Consider the following 16,854-nt stretch of genomic DNA (forward strand, 5'->3'; position numbering starts at 1 on the left):
CTGGTTCATTGGTCAACACTCTACATCCGAAAGAAATAGAAATTTGAGTTTTGGAGCTTCAGCTTTCAATTTGACGAAACAGCTCCTAAACATGGAACTCGCTTTCAACTCATGCAGAACACGACTTTTAATAACTAACTTGAGACCCAGAAATAGTATCATGATCGTTTCCAAAAAAAAATAGTATCATGAGTAAATCACTTTCAGCGTGAACGGTGGTTTCTCATAGGCTCCATTGCCCCTTCGCCGGATCTGGCACACGGGTGAAGTGCTGTGAGGGTATGATATTTTTTAGAAATTAAATCATCTACAACAACGATGGAGAGGAGGTGCCGAGGAGTAGTGGCACGCTTGCTCCAAGGTCATCCTAGCTGTGGTGGAAGGGCACATATGAATGATTCGGAAGCTTCCCATTATTGCTTCTCCTCTCTAACCCTATAGAGCAGCGTCGACTATCCTTAACCAACAATCAACCATCATGCTAAAATTCCACCCATGCAAGAAACAAAGTCTTCGACAACTGCACCGAGTCGTACACGCATCGGTTGTTTTTTCTTAACGCGGTACAGATGCAGATGCTCACAACCACAGACGTGCATTCACCTCCATTAACGCATGCGACATTACTGTTGGGTGTTGGAATCCAACGATGCATAGCCATTCTCCAAACCCACGGGAGTGCACCAAGGGTTGCATCAGCGCGTGTTATTATGTGAATGGCACCAACCATTAGCGCGCCCAAACCCACACCTCGCTCGTTTCAAAAGCCCTCTCATGATGGCCGGGATTACTAGCTAATCGTGTCTTCGTCATTGTACCCCAGCAGGAATCCGTCAACAGAAACATTATCCGAGACGAAAAGCACCAGAGGACGGACACTTATCACCTCGCCCTCGCCACCACCTCCGACCCCATTGCACCAGCAGATCACGCCGGGACACGTATCGATCGCGCCTTCGCCCCCAGGAGTGTAGGTGTAGGGCGCTCCGGCCTCCCGCAGATCGATCAAGCCCGCCGGATCTGCCGCCCTTAGCCAATTAGCACGAGAAAAAAAAGGACGATGAACAGCTCCCGCCAACGTCGTCCCCTCCCTCCCCGCTCGTTTCGTATCGCCGCTTTGGGCCCCGCCGCCATGGCGCTCCCCTATATATACGAGCCATGAACCCTGCACTCCCCCCACATGCACTCAAGCTCGAGCTGACCAGCAGTGGTCACCAGTCATCACTCATCAGAGTGGTGGGCACTACTACGAGCTTCGAGGGAGCTACGGTTACTCTTCCTCCGAACTACGATCCGATCCTCTGCTTGCCGTACGTAGTACGGTGCTCTGTTTCTTGGTGGCACCACCATGGTGGTCCTCGCGCCGGCGTTCGACCAAATCTCGCTGGTGAGGTCCCCGGAGCCCGGAGGCGCCTCCTCCTCCTTCTTCCCCGGCGTGCCGGCCGTCGACCTCTCCGGCCCCGGCGCGGCCATGGCCGTCGTGGACGCGTGCGAGCGGTTCGGGTTCTTCAAGGTCGTCAACCACGGCGTGCCAATGGGGGTTGTGGATAGGCTGGAGGCCGAGGCCGTGAGGTTCTTCGCCAAGCCGCAGGCGGAGAAGGACGCGTCCGGCCCCGCCAACCCGCTCGGGTACGGGAACAAGCGCATCGGGCGCAATGGCGATATGGGGTGGCTCGAGTACCTCCTCCTCGCCGTCGACCAGGCCTCCGTCTCCAAGGCCTCCCCTGTCCCGTCGTCCTCGCTGCGGTAAGTGGATTCAGTCTCGTAAGTGCAGCCATTGTCCGCGTGCGTGCGTTTTCTAATTAACGATCCCGTCGATCCGTGTGTCGCGTGCAGGGACGCGATGAACGAGTACGTGGGCGCCGTGCGCGGTGTGGCGGCGTCGGTGCTGGAGGCGGTGGCGGAGGGGCTCGGCGTCGCGCCGCGGGACGCGCTGAGCAGGATGGTGACGGGCGCGGCGAGCGACGGGGTGTTCCGGGTGAACCACTACCCGCCGTGCCCGCTGCTGCAGCGCCTCCGGACTCGTGCAGCGTCACGGCTTCGGCGAGCACACGGACCCGCAGCTGGTGTCCGTGCTCCGCTCCAACGGCACGGCCGGGCTGCAGCTCGCGCTCCGCGACGGCCGGTGGGTGCCCGTGCCGCCCGACCGCGACGCCCTCTTCGTCATCGTCGGCGACTCACTGGAGGTACGTCGCCGTCCATCCTCCATACCATAGCCGCCGCCCATACCAAAAAACGTACGATCAAGCACCCGTGCCATGAGCTCTCGATCCGGCAACATAATTGATGAGATATGATGGATGTGTACTACGTGCGCCAGGTTCTGACGAATGGGAGGCTGAAAAGTGTGCGGCACCGGGTGGTGGCCAACAGCCTGAAGCCGCGGGTGTCCATGATCTACTTCGCGGGGCCGGCGCCGGCGCAGCGGATCGCGCCCCTGCCGGAGCTGCTGGGGCACGGCGAGCAGGGCCGCTACAGGGACTTCACATGGGGCGACTACAAGAAGGCCGCCTACCGCTCGCGCCTCGGGGACGACCGCCTGGACCCCTTCCGCATCTAGACGACGACACCACCTGTCGCCGGCTCCAGCGAACAGCTCGGGGCCTCCGTGCTCCAAGAGATCACTGGAGGACACCAGGGAGCCAGTACGACCGATTGGTGATTGCCCATGGACCAGGAAGGGAGGTAGGTGGGTAGGGTTAGATACGGAGACAGGTGTGCTCTGTTGGATTGGATTCTTCCTCTCGCATGCAAGCTTTTGTGTTGCCAATGCCAAGTGTACAGCAAATGTGGTACTACTGGCTACAGAGAGCTTTGTGGTGCCTCTGGGCTTGATGCTGTGTGAATGTTATGAGTGTTTTTCTATATATATATGGTATGTACCTTTTCACTGTTTGTTGTACTGACCTAATGAATGTCTAAAGGATGAGGAGTACTACCTGGGATTGGGCAAATTTGGCAAGAGCTAAACCCAAATGTAGCAAAGGGCAGGCCCGTTTTGTTTGCCCATCTTTGTTGCGGCATTCTTCTGTTCGTTCCCTTTTGGTGTTTCCATTTATAGTTTTTTTTTTGCGAAAAGGGAGAGCTTTATTGCTTAAGGTGATTCATTACACACTAGAGTGTTAATACACTCAGGAACTGAAATAAAAGAAACACGACACTCTCCCAAGCGAATGGCTAGATGAGATAGCTCATGCGCAATTTTATTTTGCTCTCTCCTGAGCTTAGCAAAATGTAGACTATGCAGCTGTTTGCTATCCCGCTGAATATCAAGGATGACTGGTGCAATCAGAGACCTATCAACACCAGGTGCTCCCAGTTTATGAATAACTGTCGAGCAATCGGCTTCTAGGATCATATCCCTATCCGGCCATCTCGCTGCCAGTCTAACTCCTTCCAGGCATGCTAGCGCCTCTGCTTTTTCCGCATCTCTGCAATGACGCAGCCAGCGCCAAGCCATCAGCAAAGGCTGCCCTTTGCAATCTCCGATGATGACGCCGACGGCTGCTTCCCCTGTATGAATGATAAAAGCCCCATCTTCATTGATATTGAGAGCTTCCCCTTCCGGCGGAATCCATCTAGTACTCTCCTCAGTATATTCATCGGTGGGCGGGCTTAGCTTGTTCCTGGAATCTTCTGCTTCCCTCGAGTATCCTCAGCCGGCGTCTGTTGTCCTATTTGGAGCAGGTGGCTGAATGTATCTCATTAGAAAGAGCACAGAGCTTGCTATCGATATCTATTCACCAGCTTGTAGCACGCTATTCCTAACACTCCAACATCTCCATATTAGCATAAGGAAATTTGAAATAGTTCCAGTGTCATACCTGTCCGATAGCATAAGGAGCCACTCCGGTCCTGGATAAATCATATCTGACTCGTTAGGTAACGGCAATTGGCTTCTCAGTTCAAGATGTAGAGCACGAGCTGTTGGGATACGAGGTAGGCTACGCTAGCGCAAATCAAAATTTCTACCGCGTATAACCAGGAAGAACTGCTGTATAAGGATCACGGGATTACCACTCGACGCACTACTGGTGCGGAAGATGTAGATATGCGTCGGTGCAGTGAAGACGATCACGTAGTCGTACGTAGTCGAACAACGTAGTCGTACGTAGTCGATCACGTCCAGCGGCTCCTCAGCAGCTCGTCCACGTGCACAGCAAGATCGCCTCCGGTGCCGCGGCTCGTCGTCGGCTCGTCGTGGCTCGTCGGCGGCTCGTCGATGGCTCGTCCAAGTGCTGCAGGCGCAACACCTCCAAGGTATCCACACGTGCAGGGAGGAAGCGTCGCAAGCCGGATTGCTAGATCCGCGAGTTGCAACAGGCGAGGGCGTGGGAGGCGCGGCAAGTGTGTTCAGCCAAAAGGTGTGTAACCCTAGGGCGCCCCCACCCCTCTATTTATAGGGGTTCCTGATGGGCCTCTGGATCCGAGGCCCATTAGTACTCCTAAACCTAATCCAACTCGGATCAGATCCGAATTGGGCTTCCAGCCCCTTAAGTGTGTGACCCTATGGGTTCGGATACGTATAGACATGGCCCGAGTACTCTTACTCGGCCCCAATAGTCGGTAGCGGCCTCTAGCAAGACGTGCCAACTCCTATACGCATACGAAGATCATATCAGACGAACCATCACAACATAATATACATGCTATTCCCTTTGCCTCACGATATTTGGTCTAGCTTCAAGCCGACCGCTCTTTCTCGATCCTGTGATTCGGAATCCCTTTGTAGGTTAACTCTTAACCGTACGTAGCATGGCCATGCATTTTCGGATCCAATCACTCGAGGGGCCCAGAGATATCACTCTCAATCAGAGAGGGGCAAATCCCATCTTGATTGACCATGTCTCATAGCATGCTTCTTGACAAACCCGAAAGCTACCTTTATAACTACCCTGTTACGGTGCAGCGTTTGATAGCCCCTAAGTAGGTCAATCCACATCTAGAATACATGCGACAATCTCAGGTCTAAGGACAAAGCGTATATGTTGTTTAAAGAGAGAACTACTTCTCGTGTTGGGTCAGTCCTAACACATGTCTCCACATGTGTCCACATTATTAGTTCAACATCTCCATGTCCATGACTTGTGAAACATAGTCATCAACTAATACATGTGCTAGTCTAATATTCATGTGTGTCCTCACATGAACACCGACTAGGGACAACTTTAGAATAACCATACAAGTAAAGAGTTTCACATACAATTCACATAATTGCAAATCAATTCAAGTAGCCTTTAATGGATATTCAATGAACACAATATACAAATCATGGATACAAATGGAATATCATCATCTCTATGATTGCCTCTAGGGCATACCTCCAACACGAGCATGCGGGCAGGCAATGACAGTATGGAAACAATCTTCCGTCGGGTGACCACAAAGCTCGCAGCTACTCTCCTGGTCTAGGTGTCTGAAGCACTTATTTTCTCTGGTGGGCAAACCATTATTAATGACCTTCCAAGCGAAAACTCTTAACTTACATGGAACCTGAGCACTCCAAATTTTCTTCCATAATCCTCAGCTCCCATTTGTACTGGTACTAGATCCAATGTCACCCATCTCATACTTCCACTTCATTGCCAATCTATAAGCACTTCTCACCGAAAACAGCCCGCTTTTCTCAAAATTCCATGCCAATCAGTCACTGCACTGACTCAATGGTAATTTGATTTTTAAGAATTTCAGCCGCATCACATTGGTGAAAAAACCTTTGAATCAATGTCTCATCCCAATCATTCAATCTTTGATCAATTAGTTGGCTTACTCTACGTAATATACGCAATCTGCTACTTCCAATTAGTCTCATTCCACACGGGTGTGGTAACCAGTTATCTCGCCAAATGCGAATTGAGCTCCCATCACTAACATGCCAGACCACACCCTTCCTGAGAAATTCAAGACCAAATTCAATTGCCCTCCAGGTTTGCAAAGCATCATTAGCCACAACAGTATCTAGCAGATTACTAGAGGGGAAGTACTTAGCTTTCAAAACATGTGCACACAAGATGTCTGGAAAAACCAGTAGCCTCCAAGCCTGCTTGGCAAGCAATGCCTAGTTAAACAAGATCAGGTCCCTTGAAACCCATCCCACCAAGGCCCTTTGGCATTAGCATTGTTTGCCATGATATCCATTGAACCTTTCTCCTCCCTTGGTTCGAGCCCTACTAGTAAGCACGAATGCTCTTCATTAGGTCCTCACACAAACCCCCTGTCAACTTGAAAACACTCATTATGTAAGTTGGGATTGAGCAACCGATTTAATTAAGATCTCCTTCCGAGCAGCTGACAAATCCTTCTCTCACCATGCTGTCATGCGCTTCAGGAATCTAGCTTTCAGAGGTTGGAAGAATCCCCTCTTCATATGACCTTGTGGGGTAGGTCGGCCCAGATATTTCTCCTCAAAATCTAAATGTTCCACACCTAGAATGTTCCTTACCTGGTGAGATCTGACTTCATCACTTCCTTCTCTTACAAGCAATGAACACTTACTAGGACTTAACAGTTGACTCATGCTCTTTTCAAAAGTTGAAATAGCCGATCGCACATGGCATGCTTGGTCTGCGGTGGCACGAAAAAATAGTAGGCTGTCATATGCGAATAGAAGGTAAGAGATGCTCAGTGCCCTTCTACACACCTTGATGCCCTCAATACGACCCATAGACTTGTAGTGCTTCAACAAAATCGACAGACCATCAGCAACCAAAAGAAAGAGGTAGGGCAAAAGTGGATAACCTTGGCGTAGACCACGCGATGGGGAAAAGGGTGGCAACGGCACCCCATTGAAGCGGATAGAGTAGCAAATAGTGGACACATAGGCCATGATCCATTGTACCCACTTACTTTGAAAGCCTAGCTTCACCAACAAACTATTTAAGTATCCCCAATCAACACGATCATATGCCTTGGACAAGTCCAACTTATACGCACAGAACTCCTCCCTGTCACCAACACCTCTTTGAATTGCATGAATGCACTCAAAGGCAATTAGGGCATTATCAGTAATCATTCTCTCGAGCACAAAGGCACTTTGTTCTTGTGATATAATTTCTCCTAGCAGTGGTCTTAATCTATTAACCAAGCATTTTGAGATCACCTTGTAAATCACATTACAAAGGCTTATAGGCCGAAAATCCTTCAGCTCCTCAGGATTGGTACCTTTTGGTATGAGCACAATGGCTGTATCATTAATTCCTAGAGGCATTACCCCATCTACAAAAAAAACTCTTTACAGCACACACCACATCGTCTCGTAGGATATCCCAATATTTTTGGAAAAAGCGTGCTGGGAATCCATCCGGCCCCAAGGCTTTCAAAGGACCCATCTGAAAAAGAACTCCTTGCACAGATGGTCATTCATCTCCTCCAAGATTTTTGGCGCAACTAAGTTCAGTAAATCACCTAGAACAACTCCCGGATCAGTCGCATACAGATTTTTAAAGAAATCCTCCACATTCCCTTTAAATCTCGTTGATCCTCATGCCACACACCATCCCAATCTTTGAGCCTCTTTATACGATTCTTGCGAGCTCGCTAGACTGCTTGTCGATAGAAATAAGTTGTGTTTCTATCCCCTTCACGCAGCCAGGCAATCCGCGAACATTGAAGCCACATCATTTCTTCCCTATATAAAAGCTCATCCATTATATCTGTGATTTGCCTGATATCACGTGATCAGCTACAGGGTTACTCTTTAGTTCTTCAAGCTTAGTTCTCAGCGCCTCCAGTTCAGTAGAAACCGAACCAAAATTCTTCTTGCTCCATGAACGCAAGGCACGCTGTACATGGCCCAAAGCCCCAGCTATTCCTCCAGGCCCTTCTCTGCTTGGTGCCGAGCACCAAGCTTCCTTGATTTCTTCCGCTAGAGATTCAAGTCTCTCCCACATGATTTCGTATCGGAAAATCCGCTGCTTGTGGCGCTCCCAGCTCTCTTTTTTAATCTCTAGAAACAGTGGACAATGATCTGACTGGGACGACACTAAGTGATGTAATGTTGCCTCTGCAAACATATCCCTTCAGTTAGTATCTGCTACAGCTCTATCAAGTCTGACCTTGACATTAGTAGCCCCTGCCCTCCCATTATCATAAGTGAAATGTAGTCCTACAAAACCCAAGTCCATCATATCACAATCAACCAAGGCATCACGAAAATTAGCCATTTGCCTCTCAGGCCTTTCACAAGCTGAGAAGTGCTCAAAACCCCACATCGCTTTGTTAAAATCCCCCATAACTAGCCAAGGAAGCTCTGATTTAGAGCGCAAACAGCAAAGCATTTCCCACATATGATGGTGGTTTCGGTTCCCCATACACAAAGGTCACCCTAAACCAAGGTTCGCCCACGCCAACACGCGTCGAGACATCAATATACCGATGATTTTTTTCTATTAACTTCAACTAACTCATGCCAAAAGAGGGCCAAGCCTCCACTTCTACCATCACTATCAACTGCAATACAATTCTTAAGACCCAACCTCCATCTTAACTTAGCTACTCTACTTTCTGAATTACGCGTTTCACAAAGAAAAACCATACTTGGGCTCTTGGCTCGTACTAGAGCCAACAATTTTTGAACTATCTGAGGGAGCTCAGTCCCTCGGCAGTTCCAACATAAAGCATTCATTGAGCTTGGTGGGGCTCGTCCTAAGCACCCACCAGGTTGTTTGTAGCCATCGACGACAACGACCTCTTTAGAGCATCCAGTGTCTCCCCTGCCACCTTCTTCTCTTCCTCTAGCGCCTGCTTCCAGGTCTTGCACCCATAGGAGCAGGCGGACTGCCTAGCAGCTTCCCATCAGATTGCAGCTCCTTTAGAGATTGGGCTATCACCTCCGGCTTCATAGATTTCTTGGTCTTCCTTGATTTGTTGATATCTTTTGCAGCACCCGGGCTCTTGACAAGTGATTTGCGATCTGGTAGACCTCCTGTCTTTGATTTTGCCAACAACAGCCTATCATGGAGGCTGAGCGGTAGAGCAGCTCCTTTGTTCTTTGCTGACTCCTCCTGGGTGGGCAGAGTGCCATCATTGGAGCCATCGTACGAGTTGATGCCGGACACACTTCGTTTACACCCAGCATTTCGTCCTGCATGCTTCCATTAGCCACTGATCCAACATTTGTACTAGGAGGAATCACATGTGTGCCTCAGTGCCCCGGTGGAACTCATTTTAGCTTTTAATGTGCATACAAAATTCCAAGGGCAAAGTTTCCCTTTCGTGCAATAGGCTTCCATGAACACATATCGCAGTAATACTTGTTGTCACGCTTCCATAACCAATTTAAGAGATTCCCCGATGACTTTTATATTACATATGCATGTTTCCATATTCCCTTATTAATTTAATGTTTTTCAAACATGTTCTTTTTCTTTCCTCCCTCATGCGCCACTGACTTGCCTCCCCCTCCTTCAGTACATCCCGTCGTCGTAGTGCTCCGCCGGAAGCCCGTGCGGGTGCAAGGAAGGCGGTGGCGAGGCCCTTTCTTGTGTGTGCTGCAGATCGACAGCGTCGGCGGATAAGGTGATGGCGGTAGCTCAGGGTAGCAGATCTGGTGCCCTAGAGGTCATGGGTCGTGAAAGAAGGCCAGCATGGCGTGCAACGTTGGTGCGGGCACACGTGGGCATGATGGCAAGGTGGTGCCGTGTGCATCGGTGGTGGCTACATCGTTGGGCGAGCGGCTTCGCGGAGGCAGCCGACAGCGTGTGAAGAGGCGAGGGCGGCACAATGACAGCCACAAGCGCAAGGAGGCACGGAGGCCGTGTACGCGGGGAGTGGCCGTGCTTGTGCGCAACGGCATGAAGGCGTGCACGCGAGGAATGACCACGAGTGTGCACAATGGTGTGGAGGTCGCGTGCGTGGGGCACGGGAGCGTGGAGACTACGTGTGCGTGAGGCACGGTGGCGTGAGATTGCGGTGGCTGCCTCTTTTCATGTGAAGAGAGGGTAGGGGGCACATGCCCGCACTAAAGCCGCACTAAATATAATTGGTCCATAGTGATAATCTAAATATTTTAGACACCCTTGTTTAGAAATCGTACTTAGTGTTGATCTGGCCTTGCCTAGCATCATACAGAGAGAGGAGAGAATGAGCAAACCAAAGTTTTTCGAATGGTGTATAATCACTCTCAGTCCCGGTATGTTAAGGATATTAGGGCACCCACAATGGTTATATTAAGGTGCTCTCTTTAGTAGTGTCCACTATTAGGGCACCCACAATGGTTATATTAAGGTGCTCTCACGTAGGATACAGTGAGTTATGTAGAATACATGTTCAATAGTCTTACTATAGACTGACTCTATGTGGGTTCGCATATTAACTCCTAGCCTTATCATCTCTCATCACAAGTGGGCTGCATTGCATGCAGCTAATCGCTCCATTCTCGTCCTCGTTCCGATTTACGTGTGGTTTGTTCAAACGAACGCTTGCGATTTTCTTCGTTACCGTAGGGATCCATGACGATTGACGTGTACTGAAACTCAAAGATACAACACCCAATGAGACAATAAGCATTGTCACACAAAAACAAATCTCTCTGTTCCTCCTCACAAAAACAAATCTCTCAGTACGCAAGTGACACACTACACAAAAGACACAGCACGAGTTTATTTTAGGTTTAGCAACTTATCTTATATAACCCCACAATAATAACATAAATAGTGAATTAACCTGCGCCGTAAATCGGTACCAGAAGTTACCCTAGTGGACAAGATCACCAGACAGCAGAGCAAGTAAATTCCAGCCTTTCGATCACTTCTGCGCCTTCTTCTTCCACAGGTCGCTGAGCGCCCGCATCGCGCCGCCGGCCTTCCGCTTGCCACTGGTTCCATCTTCGTCGCCTTCCTTGGCCGTCGTGCCCTCACTCTCACAGGCACCTGCCGAGGCTGACCCGTAGCGCCGTTTGTCCGTGTTCCTGGCCCCCGCGACGCGGTCCACGCCGCCGCCGAGCACCGCGGCGGCCTCCTCGGCCGCCTTGCGCCACTGCTCGCTCTGCACGCGCGAGCGCTGCGCCTCGGCCTCCAGCGCCTCTCGGGCGTGCTCCGACGCGCGCAGCCGCTCAGCGAGCCGGGCCTCCCGCGCCGCGCTCTCCCGCAGCGCGTGCTCGGTCTCCCGCGCCCGCGCGGACGCCGCCTTCACGGCCTCGGCGGCCTCCTCGGCCACCTTTGTGAGGTCGGCGTTGTCGGCCTCGAGGGCGGCGATCTCCGCGTCCTTGACCATCAGGTTTGCTGTGAGCTTGTCGACCAGCTCATCGTTCAGCATCAGCTTCGCCTTCATCTCCTCGAGCTCCGTGCCCTTGGACATCACCTTCCTCTTCAGATCGTCGACCTCCGTGTCTATCACCATCAGCCTCGCCCTCAGCTCGTAGACCTCCATGTCCTTGGCCATAAGCTTCGCCCTCAGCAACTCAACCTCCGGGCTCCCCTTCTTGCCATCGTCACCATCGGCAACGGCATTGCTCCTCGCTTCCTCCTCATCACTAGTCTTGTTGCCCTCCTTGACGACCGGGCCGTCGTTGTTATTCCTCGACTCGCTCGGCACGACCGCCTCGAAGGCGTCTGTGACCGGCGAGCTCATGTAGCCTTTCTCTCCGTTGGCGCCCTCCGCACCGTCGTCTGTCGGCGCCGGCACCTTGTCGTCACCGTGCTCGACCGGCGGCGCCGAAGATGCCGCGTCGTCCCTCTTCTTCGCGCCAAGGCGCTTCTTGGCCTCGACGAGCGCGGCGCGCGCGTCCTTCCTGGCCTTCTCGGCCGCCGCGAGCTGGTCTCGCATCCCCATGAGCTGGCCGTGCGCCTTCTCCAGCTTCGCTTCCAGCTCCGCCACCCGTGGCCCCGCGCCGGGACCGGCGGGCTTCTTCTGCAAATCCACGTTCATGAAAAAACACACGCCACGTCATTGACAACACGTGCACTTGAAGTGTTTGTACAGTTCATTTGATCACAGGAACATCCTTGCCTCGTGCAACGGGCTGCGCGGCGCTGCGCACCGGACGCCGAGAGCGCGGCGCGGCGTGCCGCCGGTTGCCTCCGCGCCCGCCGGCGGCGGCGGCGGCGGCTTCAGACGCTGTGACGGACGCTGCGGCAGCTCAGACACGGCCCTGTAGTAGAGTTGCTCGTGAGTTCACCTCCAGATATGAGAGCAGAACAAACTTGGATTGGATCGGAGCGTGAAAATAGTGCCGAATGGCGAATACCTGGGCCTCGACATGCGGCTGTCCGCGTCCTCGAACTTGCTGCTCTTCTTGGCATTGGCCGTGTGTCCTAGCATCCTAACAGCAAGAAAGCGGTTCGCGAGAGCTGAGGCGCACAGACGAGACGCGAATTCAAATCCGGAATTATATCGTTGATGGACGAAGCAACGCCGAGGACGTCTGGTTGGTGAGCGCGTCTACCTCTCGGTGTTAATGCTCATTCGGTACTGATTGGAAACTTGAAACAGGTTACTGATTGGAAAATTGAAATCCATGGCAACACGTGCACTGAAACGACGACGAGGAGGAGCATTTTCCGCCATTTGTCGGTTGCTAGAAGCTAAATTCCGCAAGCACAAAGTGAGTGATATGTCTCACCTGGATGATGCGATGCGAGGCCCTACCAGCACGTCCTGGACTGCACGGACGTTTTTTAGCTTCTAAGCTTTTTGCAGCTCGTGGCTGGCGCCGGTGTTCATGTGTACGGCGGGAGGGGATTATAGTTAGAATCTACGTCTTCGTCGGAGGAAGAAGATCAACTGCACGGACGGGCGTTGCGTTGTCCAGTTATCTCATCTCCAAGCTAAGCATTGATCAGTGACAACTAATGGACCACACGTCCACACCCTATCGGAACCGGGCCGCATTTTCTGGCCCACGCTGGCTACCTCTAAGGCTCAGCCCACAAGGAATTCTAAGAGTAGCGGGGAAGGAGATTAGAAGAATTGGAGCAAGTTCAGGCAGCAAGAACTTGGGGAATCGAGAGAAGAACATACCAGCGATTAGAGAACAGAAGAATGTTACTTGAAGAAAATGAATAGTTCATACATTATCTCATAGATGTCCTCTCCCTCTCCCTCTCCCTGTATATGTAGATAGGATAATACACGGGCTGAGTCCAATGAGAGATAGGCACGCAGGCCCAACACGAACACAAGCCCAGTACGCAGGCCCGACATGTATAGCGATCCTAACATTGCCCCTCCGTCAGAAGCAGCTTTCCCTCAAGCTACTAACCTCTAGTATAAGCATGTTTGCGCTGGACGGATCATCACAATATACATTCATATGGAATTGGAGTCTTCAAGGATCTTCGATCACTAGATTGTAGAAGTGAAGTTTGAAAACGATGTCACCGACACCTCTGAAACTTATGTACTCCCATATCCGTCTTCTTCACTCTTGATGACTCCAACTCCAAGCGGATGATTGAAAACCCCAACCAAAGATTGATCCTAGAGAGGTTCATCAAATTTGCAAGAAGAAATGCATCAGAACCACATCCCAACATGCCTGAGGCACCAACCAAAATATCCTGCTCATCCATATATTAACAATATAACTGTCAGGTTCCTGAAGATGTGGATAATGATCATCGCATGGTTCGCATATATGTCCTGTAAATATCAGGTCAATCACGTTGATATTTACGGATAAATGATATTTATTTGAAATAAATGGTAAAAATGAAAAGAAAAAAAGAAAGAACGCGCGCACCCCAGCGCGCAGGACGCAACGACGCCGCTTCCTTGCGCGGCAACACCGCGTGGACCCCTCAGCCGCACGTCGCGCGCTGGTGGATTCAACTTTGCGTACTTTCCAACCCCCGTCTATTCTAGGGTTTCGTGTTCCCCTAACCTCACCGGCGGTGGCCTACAGCCGGATTAGGCGCTGCGCCCTCCCGTCCGTCTTCTCTAGCCTCGACGGCGGACTTTGGTTGCTTGCGTCGCCGGCGACCGTTCTCTAGCTTCTTGCCGCGCGGGTGACTGCAACTGCAAGGTGAGTTGGTGACCTCCACTGCACCCTTCTTCCCTCTTTCGATTGGGCCAACAGTTATAAGTACTCAACTTTGCTTTGGTTTCCAGTTTAAACGGACCTATTCTTCTTTTCCATCGAATCTTTCGTGCCTTCAGATCCATTTTGAGTAAGGGCGTTTAGTTTTCCACCTTCTTCTTGTGCCGATTATGCAGAACCATGATCATGTTTTGCGTGTGCTAGATATTAGTCGGGTCTCAGCTGTAAACTTTACTTTTGTTCAGCAGAGTTGTTCCTAAACGTTGGAGAAATCAGTTTGCCAATTCATTCGTTGCTGCTGAAAGAAAAAAGATGAAACCCCACTGCTAACGATCGCTCAACATTTGGAATTTGCTCCTTCTGCTTTATTTTTGATGAAACAGGAGAGTTTTACCCCTGCTGGTTATATATATAATATGAAAAGACAAATACAAGGCAGTTTGAAATTAAGAAACAAAAAAGGTGAAAAAGAAAATCATGAAAATTACAACATCTGCTGCAGCCATTCAACCATTGGTTGTTTCCAGACTTCTTTAACTCTATGTAAAACTAGAGAATAAATTGTCTTGAAGCGAACGATAGCCCCTTGAGTTGTCGGAGATATGGCTCGAAAGATTGAATCATTTCGTGCCATCCAGATGCACCAGCTCATGATGATGATAATTTCTCCTTCTGCTTTAGGTTTGAGACATGTCAAAGAAACGAAGAGGTGATTGCTCAACAAGCTCAAATAGAAAACAAAAAGCCGGCCCGCAGTATTGGAAAGACTAGTGAGTTGTTGATTCAGTTTTCCTGTTTCTTCCTTTTAACACAATTTAAACAGCCTGTTATATCAATCACAATTTTTTTTAACTGTGCAACTTTCATACAGACAATACATCTGATGAGGAATTTAACATTACTAGTGATTGTGATCTCAGTGGGGAAGTTCTATCAGGTTTATAAGGATGTGCTGTCGCCCTGGCTTCATTCTTCAACCGTGAGCATAAAAATTCGCTTCCATATTTGTATTTAATCATCAGTTCTAAAGATTGAAATGATTTTGTGCAGCAAATAAGATGCATTCAGCATGCACAGGCACGGTTTTAAAAAACAATAAATCTATTCTAAGTATTCTGAATTCAGCAAGTCTGGTTAGAGCATCTGTTGGTGCCAGCAAGATCGCTCCAGGGTTGATGGTTGGTGCTGCCAATTTTCTGTAATCTATTGCCTGCCTATTTAAGATATTGGTAATATTAATCAGTAAAATGGTTGTCTTCCTCATTGCAGATTGAAGTGCTGCTTCCAACTTTTGAGTATGCCAGTGGGTGGTTGGATCACTATGATTTACATTACAATATTGCTGTTGTCAACACCAAGTCTTTCCCTGCTGTTCAAGAAGCGCATATTGATCGTCTCTTGCAAATTGGGCCTCATTGCAAGGTTGTAGCTGCAGGGCGTCAGTTTGACAGGCAAATTTATGACCTATACTGGGATAACAGCTGACGAGACAACAGACCCTCCCCTGATGAGCTTATGATCTCCACATGTAAAATCACCATGATGGTGTGCTGCTGATTTCTTTCCTTGACATTGTTGAGATAAACCGATTTGGGCCTTAAACAATTCAGTTCCCTTAGTAGTTTCTTATGTAGTCTGGTTTTATTTTTATTTTTTTTGTACTAAGGTTAGCATCATTTCATGTTTTTTTGTGCCAGTCCTGGATTGGAGGGCCCCTTTTTGACTTTGATGGGAACTTTGTTGGCATGAACTTTTGTGCAAACGAAAAAACTCCTTTCCTACCATGGAACATTATCTGCAAACTCTTGGTGCATGATGCAACACTCTGGTATGGTATATGTCTTCTATGCTTTGATTTAGATCTGACACTAAGCACTTCACAAAGGGGTAGGATGATATGGCATGGCTTTACTGGTGATCGCTTATAGCAGAGGAGAGTGAATCAATATATGAGTTTGGGATTTGGATATTAGGGAGTAATGATACGGTGCAGGTGAGGGCTTGCCCTCCTTTCCAAGCAGGGGCATTTCCCCAGCCATGTTAGGAGGCACTGTACTCGCCGAGAACAAGCAGAGTTTATTTGTTCGATGATTATCCTATGATGACTCATGGTTGCTGTTATTACTAACTGAAGCAACAAATTAACTAGCAAGCTATGTTATCTTTTGAGAAACTCAAGCTATGTTATCTAAAGAACATAATGACTTAGCTCCATGTTTTATTCAGGTTGCCGTCGATGAGCCAAACTCAGCATCTGCTGGACGATTTTCATGCTGCCCCTGATGACTTGGATCGGGTCCTACCAATGGATAGGTCCACATCAAACAGCTCCAGTTGGGTACTGTTCAGCAAATGCCTTGAGCTTGTCCCAGAAAGCATCCATGAGATCCTGGCTGACCCATTGGATCAACAGTTCCAACATACCCATTAACAATATTCATGTTTCCCCCACAACCTACAGGATAGGCGGTCAATCCAACAATCCACACAGGATTGTGCTACTTACCTGTGCTTGCATTCCTGTTATCATGAGGATTAATTACAAAGTTATAAATTGTAAAATTGATTAAAATATCCGGAATGAAATCTGATGAAAACAGTAACCATTGGTATTGAGCTCAATAGTTGATCCTGCAATAATAGATGTTGAAAGATATTGTTTTGTTAGGATAGATGCAATTCTCTACTTTGGGAAACATAGCTCTGTAAAACCAACTGTTTTTTATTACTTTCGGCTGCAGGGTTGGAATCAAGCATGGAAGTGATAGCACAACTGAAAGACACACAAGCAAGATACAGAAATCTGTTGCCCCTCCATTACTTGCTTTAGAAGGTGATAAAAGCACAACCGATGCTAATTTGTGACTTTGTGTACTGTT

The 16,854-nt window shown here is 49.4% G+C and overlaps 2 protein-coding genes across 2 annotated transcripts; one reads left to right on the top strand and one right to left on the bottom strand.

Annotated features, from left to right (window-relative positions):
* Positions 1-1,192: 1,192 nt before the first annotated feature.
* Positions 1,193-2,970, top strand: LOC101752804 (gibberellin 2-beta-dioxygenase-like). The gene is given in 5 exon segments (XM_012844681.3): positions 1,193-1,746; positions 1,837-2,012; positions 2,015-2,032; positions 2,035-2,186; positions 2,321-2,970. Coding segments are annotated over 5 exon segments (984 nt in total). The 5' UTR covers positions 1,193-1,348; the 3' UTR covers positions 2,561-2,970.
* Positions 2,971-10,424: 7,454 nt separating this feature from the next.
* Positions 10,425-12,286, bottom strand: LOC101768112 (interactor of constitutive active ROPs 1). Its single transcript, XM_004963605.3, has 3 exons — positions 12,185-12,286; positions 11,947-12,088; positions 10,425-11,847 (listed from the first exon to the last, which is right to left on the bottom strand). The coding sequence occupies exons 1-3, from the start codon at positions 12,256-12,258 to the stop codon at positions 10,744-10,746; spliced, it is 1,320 nt and encodes a 439-aa protein (XP_004963662.2). The 5' UTR covers positions 12,259-12,286; the 3' UTR covers positions 10,425-10,743.
* Positions 12,287-16,854: the final 4,568 nt, after the last annotated feature.

This window comes from Setaria italica, chromosome III (genome assembly GCF_000263155.2).
Source record: "Setaria italica strain Yugu1 chromosome III, Setaria_italica_v2.0, whole genome shotgun sequence".
Lineage (NCBI taxonomy): Eukaryota > Viridiplantae > Streptophyta > Magnoliopsida > Poales > Poaceae > Setaria > Setaria italica.

What these genes read in the sequence shown, in the direction of transcription:
- LOC101768112 (XM_004963605.3), bottom strand. Translation starts at nt 12,258, where the DNA reads ATGCTAGGACACACGGCCAATGCCAAGAAGAGCAGCAAGTTCGAGGAC. An exon ending in AGCCGCATGTCGAGGCCCAG is followed by an intron (nt 12,089 to 12,184) that starts GTATTCGCCATT and finishes ACTCTACTACAG; the next exon opens with GGCCGTGTCTGAGCTGCCGC. An exon ending in CGCGCAGCCCGTTGCACGAG is followed by an intron (nt 11,848 to 11,946) that starts GCAAGGATGTTC and finishes GTGGATTTGCAG; the next exon opens with AAGAAGCCCGCCGGTCCCGG.